The 10,565-nt window shown below is 44.9% G+C and overlaps 1 protein-coding gene across 10 annotated transcripts in view; it reads right to left on the reverse strand.

Moving 5' to 3' along the window:
- Positions 1 to 1,776, reverse strand: part of WNK1 (WNK lysine deficient protein kinase 1) — a 110,696-nt gene extending 108,920 nt beyond the window's left edge. For 3 of the 10 annotated variants that reach the window (XM_081878770.1, XM_081878767.1, XM_081878769.1), the window contains exon 1: positions 3 to 1,775. In XM_081878770.1, the coding sequence (XP_081734896.1) occupies positions 3 to 785 (783 nt within the window). In that variant the 5' untranslated portion in view covers positions 786 to 1,775. Of the gene's footprint in view, positions 1 to 2 lie in introns of all 10 variants that reach the window. The other 7 variants (XM_081878774.1, XM_081878775.1, XM_081878772.1 and 4 more) reach the window with 5 other exon arrangements.
- Between the last annotated feature and the right edge of the window lie 8,789 nt (positions 1,777 to 10,565).

Here is a 10,565-nt window from a genome sequence, read left to right on the forward strand (position 1 = left end):
ACCTGAAGCTCACACCAAGCAACCTCCACTGTGGTCTCCGTGTCCAGCCCCTTGTAGACAGTCTTGAAGGAGCCTCTACCAATCTCGATGTCAAACTTAAGAAAACGGCCATCTGGGGAGACGGCCACAGCTTTGGTCTCCAGCTCCTCAATATCTTCCTGCTGTTTAGTCCGCTCTTCTTGCAGATCCCGGGCAGAAACGGCAGTGGTTCCCGCTGTACTGGTAGGGGGCAGTGGGGTGACCTCTATTCCATCCTCCTTGGACAGCAGCAGTGGGGCAACGTCCTTTGTTACCAACGCCTCTTGACCAGGCTGCCCCTCTGCGGGTGGAGGCAGAGGGGGTGCCTGCTGCAGGAGCAGCGTGGGAGCCTGGCTAGCAGTGACAGAAGCACATGCTGCCTGGATGACAGACTCCGGCGGCGAGCCCAGCACGGGCGGGATGCTCCCTCGGGCGGCTGCAGGAGGGGGAGGCGCTGCGGGCTGCAGCCGCGGAAGCTCCAGAGCGGTCGCATTCGAGTCGCAAATGACACTCCGGCGGAAAAAGCGGTGCTCGGTGGCGGCCGCGCCACGGCTGTCCTTGTCCATGGTGTGGCGGCGTCGGCGATACTCCTCGATGCGGGCCCCGCTGCCTTCCGAGCCTTCGGGGTCCCCGGTGCCGGCGGTAGCGGTGGCAGCGGCGGCGACCCCCAGCTTCTCACCAACGGAGCTGTCCGAGCTGGAGCCGTTCTTGGGCGGGGGCGGCGGAGGAGCCAGGAAGCGGGGAGTCTCCGAAGCGCCCCCCGACATGGTGCCGGAGGAGGGGGGAAACGCGGCGAAGGCGCGGGAGCCGCGGCGAAGGCAGGAGCAGCACCAGCAGCTGCCGCTGCTGCAGCAGCAACAGCAGCTGACTCGAGGAGGGTCAATGCAAGGCGGGGAGCGCGCCGAGGAGCTGCTCTGGCGGCGAAAGAGGCGGCGGCGGCAGTGGAGGCTCCCGGAGGCTCCTCACCGCGAGGAGGAAAGGCAGCAGCGGCGACGGCTGTTGCTGCTGCTGCTGTGGAAGCAGAGCGGGCTGGGCCGGCGGCGGCAGGCGGTCAGTGTCCGCATCCATCCTGCTGCAGCGGGGGGCCGAGCAGCGGGGCCGACATGGAGCAGCAAACAGCGGCGAAGATGAGGAGGGATCCGATGAGGAGCGGGGGGGGGGGTCGCAGGAGAAAGGCGGAGAAGGAGCCGGGCGGGAGCCCACGGCAGGCCCCGAGCCGACGGGGTGGGGTGCGGGGCTGGCCGAGGCCCTTCCCTGTCGGGGCCGCGCGCGCTCTGCCTCGCCCCGCCGCCCGCTCCTTGCTTCGAGTCCGGTCCAGTCAGAGAGCCAGCCGCCGCCGCCGGAGAGTCGCCTTCCGTCCCCTCACACGATGCCGGGACTCCCGCCGCCGCCGTCGCCGCCCCTCCTTCCCTCGTTCGCTCCTCTCACCCGGAGGAGGAGGAGGAGGCCACCGCGCGCCTCACGCTGCGAGAGTGGCTGGCCTGAGAGGCGGGGTGTGGGAAGGAGGCAGAAATTCGTAATATTATAATCTAAGAAGGGAAGACGAGCTCGTCCCGCCCGTCCGCCTCAGCTCCTTCCCGTCCTCCTTTCGCTCGCGGCTCCTGAGGGGAGTGGGGGATGGGCCTCCCCGCTGCCACCTCTCCCAGCCCCGGGGAACTCGCCGCGCTAAATGGCGACTGTACCCGAAACCGACACACACGCACACTCTCACTCACAGGGAGCCACAGAGACAGCAAGCCTCGGAGGCCACGCCCCCCTTTTTCCGTCCGCACTCCACCGCGCCTGCGTCAACGCCGCTTCTCCTTCGCGGCTGCCTGGGGGATGTAGTTCGCGGGTGTCTCAGAAGCGGGCCGCCGCGGCGCGGCCTACAGATCCCGTGATGCACCGCAGGCAGAGAGGGTTGAGGAGGAATTGGAGGGAACTGTGGGAGTTGTAGTTTTCCTTTCACAGAGGACTTGGAAGCTTTCTCCCCTCGCACGCGCGCTCCGTTCGCTGCCTCAGAGGAGAGTACGTAGTAAAGGGAGATGGGGGGAGAGAGAGAGGAAAGGAGCCATTATCAGTGGGTTGTTTCTGAAGCGAAGGAGTTTCCCATCATGCTTAACTCACCTACTTTGGACTTCCAGCAGAAGCTGTGAACTTTAAATGAGAACAAGTACCTTCCTTAATTTTATACAGCCCAGCTTCTCAGGAGAATTGTTTCGTACTTCTTATTTTGCCACCGGCGCTGGTTTTAGAGAGCTATGTGAGAAAGCCTAAAAGTAAGCTAAATCTGTCCGTGGTTTTTTAGTTTAGGAAGCAATTCTATTCACATTTACCTGGAATTAAGCTCCATGGAACACAGTAAACAGTTAGACTCACCCACTTTATGATTTAAATTAAGTGAGAGGTTTATTGTTAGGGATTGAAACTAGATAGAACTCAAAATATGGAACCAGTTCACTTCTGATTATTCACATGGTTTAGTATTACAGTGGTACCTCGGGTTAAGTACGGTACTTAATTCGTTCCAGAGGTCCGTACTTAACCTGAAACTGTTCTTAACCTGAAGCACCACTTTAGGTAATGGGGCCTCCTGCTGCCGCCGCACCACTGGAGCACAATTTCTGTTCTCATCCTGAAACTAAGTTCTTAACCTGAAGCACTATTTCTGGGTTAGTCTGTAACCTGAAGCGTAACCTGTAACCTGAAGTGTATGTAACGTGAAGCGCATGTAACCCGAAGTACCACTGTACATCTTAAGCGGGCCAATGATTTGCTTTGGGTGGTTGTTGGTTTAGTTAACAACATAAGAGGAGCTTGCTGTTGCAGGCCAGTGACCCCTTCAGTCCAGTGCCCAGCTGAAACAATTTCCAATTCCAACCATTATTATTATTATTAATTTATTAAATTTCTATGAGCCTATGGGAAACATGAAAGCAGAACCTGAGGGCAACAGCACACACTCTATTTGTGATTCCCAGCAGTTGGCATTCGGAGATATTGCTTCCAACAGAGACACCATGGCTAAAAGCCTTATTATCTTCCATGAATTTGTCTACTACTCCAACTCATAGGTTACGTAATGAGTGAAGAAACAGTCCTTGCAGAACATGTAAACCCCGCCCCAAGGCAGCTGCTTATATTCTGCACTTCACAAAAGAGAAATTTCCTAAGTCAGGATGAATCCATGTATGTGTATGTCTTTAATGGTGTATGTGGCTGGAAAACATGACTAGTAACAGCTTCTTGCTGCATTTCTACACAGTGAAACGGGCAATTGAGCCATCAGCACATGTGGCAAACTACAAATGAAACTGATGTGATATCCTAGTGTAATCAGGAACAATCCTCCTAATTAATATTTGAGTTTCAGAATTGGCATTCCACTGGTGTTTCTCCCATAATACCTTCTAAATGAAATGATAATCTTTTTATGAGGGGACTGATTGGTTGATTTGATTAGGGGTCACCAACTCAGCAACTGTGGGCCTTCATTGTTGTGTGCAGGCAGGGGCCCCAGAATCTAAGCTTTAATTATAATAAAAATAATTTTAAAAGTTAGGGCCCATCTGTACTATACATTTAAAGCAGTATCAGACCACTTTAAAAGGTAATGGTTTCTGTCAAAGAATCATGGGAACTGTAGTTTATTAAAGGTAGTGAGAATTAGGAGACCCCTATACTGTACTCACAGAGCTACCATTCCCAGAATTTCCTGGAAAGAGGGACTGGCTGTTATACCATTCTGATAATTCTATCTCTTGGAGGAGAACGGAGGTTTCTGAACCAATGACAGTCCCCCTGATTCTTTGGGGAAATCCATTATTGTTTCTGCTTTAAATATATAGTCAAGATAGGTAGGACCTTATTCTATAGCCCTCCTAGAAAGTAAGTTATGAAACAAAATGTACTGATAGCCTTCTAAACAATTTCAGTGAAATTAGCCAGCCTAGCTGCTCATGCCTGGTTTATTAGTGAAGTTAGATTGATAAGTGAACTATTTCAACACCAGGCCACAGAAAACCCTAAACCTAGGGTCTCCCCACCCACATCCACTTTTGTAAACTTTTTCTGCTTACTCTTATTTTCTTGTGGTCCTTGGAATCTCTGTACTTTGCTCCTTTTTCCCAACAACAACAATGCATTATTCCTATGGTGAATTCATCTGAGTTCAGGAACTTCCTAGCAGTTATTTTCTGCAAATATTACTACACAACAAGTGCAGGTGAATGTTAAAGAATCTTCACTCCAAATGACAAATGCAAAATATGGAAACTTTGCAAAGAAGCTTAATGTCTCCTGTGATGCAAAAGGTGATGTCCAAGCATTCATTAATAATTAGCTGCACTGTAGAGTTAATGTACAGTAGGGGGTACTCATGACTACTTCAGAAGTAAGTTTTTGTGTTTAATAGGGCTTACTCCTAGGTAAGTGGGTACAGGATAGCAGAACAGACTTCAGTTTAAGACTGCCATTGAAGAAAACAGAGGTATTGTTTAACAGCTATATCTTCAAAATCAGGGCTAGCAAGACAGCTAACTTCCTGTGGTAAACATTACAGTTTTCTGGGTGAAGGGAGAGCAGCAATGACTGATCTCTCTTGTTCTGTTTTATGCTATGCCCCCCCCCACAGTAGCCATTTGTGTTGTGCCAGTCCCCACCCCCACGCCACTCATAGCACGCTCTCAAAATCTGAAGTGTGTCCACTTTTCCACAAGGAGTGATGACCTCTGAATTAGATGCTGCTTATTATATATTTGGCCCAATTCTGGTTTTGGTTTTGTTGTTGCTTTTTAGGGATGGGGGAGAAATTCAATTCCATGCATATTTAAAGGTGTACGTACCCAATTCACACTTTTGAAAACAACATATATCACTTTGTGTAATGTTTTAACTATACCAAGTTTTTTCTTCTTTTTTTCAGAAATATTTTGTTGTCTTCACAAGAGCAGCCCGATGAACTCAAGGAAGCCCTTAGACTTTTGTGAGTAAATAAGCCTTTTGTTTTGTGAACTGACTCAAAACCAGCTTTTAATTATATGCAACATTTTAACATTATATTAAACAGCTTTGCAGTGTTGATTAAATACTTCATAACACTAGCATGCTTTAAAAATCAGCAGACCTTGTGCTGCATCCGAAATATTGAGTTCTGAACTCAATCTGTGTGATTCAGCCAAATACAAATGACTTAAGGAGCACTGCAAAACAAAAACCAAAAACACTTGGCTGTGAATGCAAGGAAGCACAATTGATTCTTCTTTATACGTCTATTGACTGGAACTTTCTTTCGATGACTGGTACACTGACTAGAAGAATAGACAATTAATAAGAAAGCAAGTGCTTAAAAGTCACCTAGACTTACCAGCTCTGTGTAATATGAGGCAAACATATGAAGAGCTTGCTGGATTAAGCCAACGGCCCATCTATTCCAGTCATCCTGTTCTCATACTGACCACCTAGATGCCTGTGGGAGACCTACAAGCAGGACCCAAACGCAAGAGCTCTCACCTGTGGTTTCCAGCAACTGGTATTCAGGATACGGCTTCCCCCTGTGGAAGCAGAGTATAACCATCATGGCTAGTAGCCATTGATTGTCTCCTTAGGATGGGGTGGGAGAGCCTCAGGCCCAGGGGACAAATGTGGCCTTCCAGGATTCTTCCTAAACCAAACCCATTCCTAGTCCTACTGCATGCTTTTGCTCAGCTGGAAAGTGTCTTTAAACTGTGACAACGCCTCTTGAGGATGCTAAGGTGTCTATGTGTGCACAATTTTGTATGACTGGAATGTGGTCTTGCTTCACCAATGTTTTTTGGCCTTTGGCCCCACTCAGAACGGGCACGTGTCCTCCAGCAGGCTCCATATGTTGGATGTAGGAAGGTTCTATCCATGGGCTGGAAAAGGTTCCCTAGCCCTGCATTAGAGACACTCATAAGGGCAAAGAATTCCATTAGTCTATAAATTGAAGATGGTCAGTTTTTATATTGGTTTTTTCGTGTTTTAAACTTTTAAAATTGCATTGGTTTAGAAGGAGATTAATAAATGAATGGTAATAAAACAGGATTCACTAGTATAGCAACTTTTTTCAGAATATAACATTTTGTTCACGTGTGTCACCTCTTCTGCATTATTCCTGTTGAAGGAGCCACCATAGCTCATCATTTTTTGTGCTTTTAACTGCTTTTTCTTATGTGTAAATCACATTTAGACAGTAGTTTTTGAGAAGAAGTTATGATAATGATAATTTAAAAACAGGATTTATCTGTGAGCTGTTTCAGGATATAATATTTTGTTGCATGTGTGTCACCTCTGCTACATAGTCAAGGACCAGCCTTTGTATTCAAGTCTGTACCTTTTCGAGAGGTGAGAACATGCCTAAGCCCATTGAAAGCAGTGGTTTTAGGAGCACCTAACTCTGCTTGGGATTGTGGCAGTGCCAGTGGCAGTGGCAGTGCCAGGCAATCCTAGAGATATACAGTTGAAAGTTAGCTTCATTGAGTTTAATCAGGCTTACTCTGTAGCAAGGATGTTTAGGATTCTAGTTTTAACAGGTTAGCTCTGTGTACACATTTTGTAAAACAAATACTAAAAACCTTCAGGCTATCACAATGCTGATCTGTAACCCTTAAATCCATAGACAAATTATTTTGGCATTGTCACACCTTGGGGTTCTTCCTTCCCCAAGCTTACTATTGATTTGTAAGCATTTTCTGAAGCGTGATCAGAAATGAAATATAGTTGCTGTAACTGGTTAATGGTTCAGTCACGCCTCTTCTGAACCCAAACTCATATCTGCCAACACATTAAAATCTGAAAGACATATTTTCTGTTTCTACATGCTCACCACCTCCCAACTCATGTAGAAATTATTTCCATGTTGTTTTTAGAGATATGAGCAACATGCATGAGCAAGCTTATGACCTGAAAATGTGTGGCCTGATTCTTTGCATACTTGCTCAGAACTCAGAAGGAAGTTCCATTAATCCGAAATAATTGCTTCCCTAATGTTGGCCAATAGTGCTAATCACCAGGAATTTTATTTATTATTACATTTATATCCTGCCAAAGAACTTGAGGTGGTATACATCGTTCTCCCTCCCCATTTTTAGCCTCTCAACAACCCTGTGAGGTAGGTTAGGCTGAGAGACTGTGAACTGCCCAAGGTCACCCAGGATTTGAACCCTAGTCTTCCAGGTCTTAGTCTAACACTCTAGCCACTACACCTCATTGGCTTTGTGCATGTGCTAACTGGATGGTAATTGCAGAAGAATGTATGAATGGAAGTGGAAATGTCTTTCTCCCTGCCCCCATTTCCATAAAGGAGGAAGTACCTTTTCCACTGCTTTCCCTTGCAGCTTTCTAAACTCTGATGGGCTGTAAGAATAATTTGGAACAGCTCTAATGGCCCTAGCCTGCAGTAACAGTTTAGATCTTGTGATACCTGACAAGTCTACAAATAGATCATTAAATCTTTGTATTGCTGGCAGGAGAACAGGGAGGAATAAAATACAAGCAGCAATACCTCTTTCTAGGAAGCATTGAGGCTGAAAGTTACACATAAAACAGAATTTAATTTGAATGAACCACATAGAAGGAGGCTTGTAGTCTGTGGTTTTGGGGCACAGCATTTTTTAGATTTTAGCAAAAAGGTTCTAGTTACTAAGGCTTGTGTAGCCGTTGGAAGGTAGGACTTTAGCTAGAATAAAGATGCAAGAACAATATGTAAAATATATGAGACACTGTTGTTTTATATACCACTAAGCTTTTGACCATAAATCATGTAATTTAGGACAACGATGCTGTGTGGAAGGACAATTTAAATAAGTAAGGGCATTATAGTTCATAGGGATTTTGTCTCTCCAGGGAAACATAGAAGAACAGTACAGTCGTACCTCAGTTCTCGAACGCCCCGGAACTCGTATGTTTCGGCTCCCAAATGATCGAAAACCGGAAGTGAGTGTTCCAGTTTTCAAACGTTCTTTTGGAAGCAGGACGTCCGGTGTGGCTTCCTGCAGCCAATCATAAGCTGCACGTTGGAAGTTGAACATTTCAGAAGTCAAACGGACTTCCAGAACAGATTCTGTTCGACTTTCAAGGTACAACTGTAGTTATGTGGCAGTGGGCATGGAGTAAGGACTTACAAGAAATAATTCCCAGCACCCTTGAGAAATTGCACATTTATTTAAAGTATATGCAGCTGCTGATGGTGGCCAAATCACTTTAAAAACAAAACTTTACCAGAGATAAATTAAAACTATTTGTTTCATTACATCTTACGTTGTATTTTAAAATGGCAACAGCAGCAGCTTTACTGGCATTCTTCCTTGTTTCCTTTGTACAGCAGTTAATAATTGCAATTTGGATAGTTTACAGAATCCTCATGCCCATTCATGCCTGTGGTGTATTTGTCTGTAGAGTGAATATTTCTTGTGGAATCATGGGTGTGGGCTGTAAACAGCTTTTTGCTCTAGATTTTCATTTGCCTCGGGTATCTGAGTGGGATGCTTGTTCTGTCAAATTTGTCGAGACCTCTTTTCTCAATTAAGTTGAAGAGAGCTTTTTACTTTCCAGCTGCACTATACTCAAGATTCACAGGGAAAGGAAAACCCTATTAGGGAAAGAATAGATGAAGGAATGGAGAATATAACTGTTTAATGCTGCACTTTTAAAGGGACCAATATGAACCCAATATCTATTGGGAATAAATGGATCAGCTGGGGCTGCCTTGACTGAATTACTTCAACCTGGCTCAGCCAGAAATAACAGTGGTATAATGCCTCCATTCCAGCTCAGTCAAAGCACTCTCAGCTGAGACTAGTGTAAAGCCCGAAAAAAGGATGCTTTGGGCAGGGGAGACTTACTCCTATTCCAAACTCCTTTCAGCTTAGTAATATGCCAAACCCTTTGGAAGTTACACTAGCAAAAAGGGTAAGTCAAATGATTTGTTAGAGACTTGTTTTCCCTCTGCCGGGCTCACATACCCTTCAATATTTCTCAGATGAAAATAGGGACATCCCATTCCATCACAATAATTTTACTATTTATATCCCACATATCTTACTGGGTTGCCCCAGCCACACTGGGCAGCTTCCAACATATATAAAAAATAATAAAACATTTTTTTAAAACTTCCCTATGCAGGATTGCCTTCAGATGGCTTGGAAATCGGGTAACTCCATACCATCCAACATTTCTCCAATGAAAATAGGGACATCCTAAGAAAAAGTGTGACATTCTGGGATTAAATCAGAAAGCAGGATGGCTTCTCTAAAGTACCTCTAAAAACATTGCAACTTTAAAGCTCTCCAGCTATCCTAGGAAGCTCTGAGCACCTCGTCTCATAACTTAAATAAATACTGCCCACAAATAAGATATTATTATGGGAAAGGGAAAATAGCAAAATCAGGCGGTAAATTGATTAAAGATGCTGTAATAAATTCAATTCCTTCACTCTTTTTTTTGCTCTAACAACATGTTTTAATAATTTGCAAGTTTTATTGCTCAGAAATCTATGAATACATGATTTATTTGTTTTCCCTTTCAGATCAAGTCAATCTGTTTCCCCTTTTAGGATTACTCCCCACCCCCGCTGCCTAAAGAAACAGGTGAAACAACAGCACTTTTGAAAAATAGGAAAATGTGACTGTAAAAACTGGCAGGAATCACTGCAGGTGTTAACTACCTTATAACATATCAATGTTTTTCTAACCATTCAGTAGCTATTAATGCTAACAAAATTCTAATCTGACTCAAAGTGTCCATAAATTTAGGGTAGCCAGAGGCAAAAGGGAGTATGGCTCCTGCACCTTGTTCCATTTATTCAGGTTATTTATTTGTTCCTTTTCAAGGCCAGGCTCTTCCAAAGCAATGCATAGAGAGAAATAAAAACAGTAGACTATCAGGCAGAATAAGAAGCATTGAGTGAATACTGACAAATAACACAGTGAGAGAAACTGAATTAGATCACCTAAACTCACAAGACAATAATAAATTAATAAGGGCTTATAGAATGCCAGAATGGAAGGAGCCAATCAAATGTAATCTGGAAGAGAGTTCAACTACTGCTTAGCTGCCACCATCTTGTCTTCTGACCTTGGCATGACCTCAAACAGATCTTAGATCACAGACAGGGTCATTCATATGCAGGCAGTCCTTTGGGTAACTTGGACCCAAATGGCTTCAGGTCTTAAAGGTTAATACCAACACTTTGAATTGTGCTCAGAAACACCATTGGCATTAGTGCAGTTGGCCCAGAAATGGTGTTACATCTTTAGACCTTCTGGACTCATTATATATAACAATATTTATATCTCGCCTTTTAGGATGTAAAACCTACCAAGATGGTTACAAGTAACATTCAATTACCATTATTATTATTATTATTATTATTATTATTATTATTATTAAAAATTAACATGTCTGTAACACATCAAGATCATTCCCACAGGGCAGCTGGTGGAAGATTGTCTGGTGAGGAAAGGTGAAAGTCCAGCCTTGAGATTTCCTTCCCTCTCTTCTGGGTTTTTCCCCTCACAGATTAGTTGATGCTAAATTGCCTGCGGGTGGGT

This window comes from Podarcis erhardii (genome assembly GCF_964252035.2).
Source record: "Podarcis erhardii genome assembly, chromosome: 10".
Classification (NCBI taxonomy): Eukaryota; Metazoa; Chordata; class Lepidosauria; order Squamata; family Lacertidae; genus Podarcis; species Podarcis erhardii.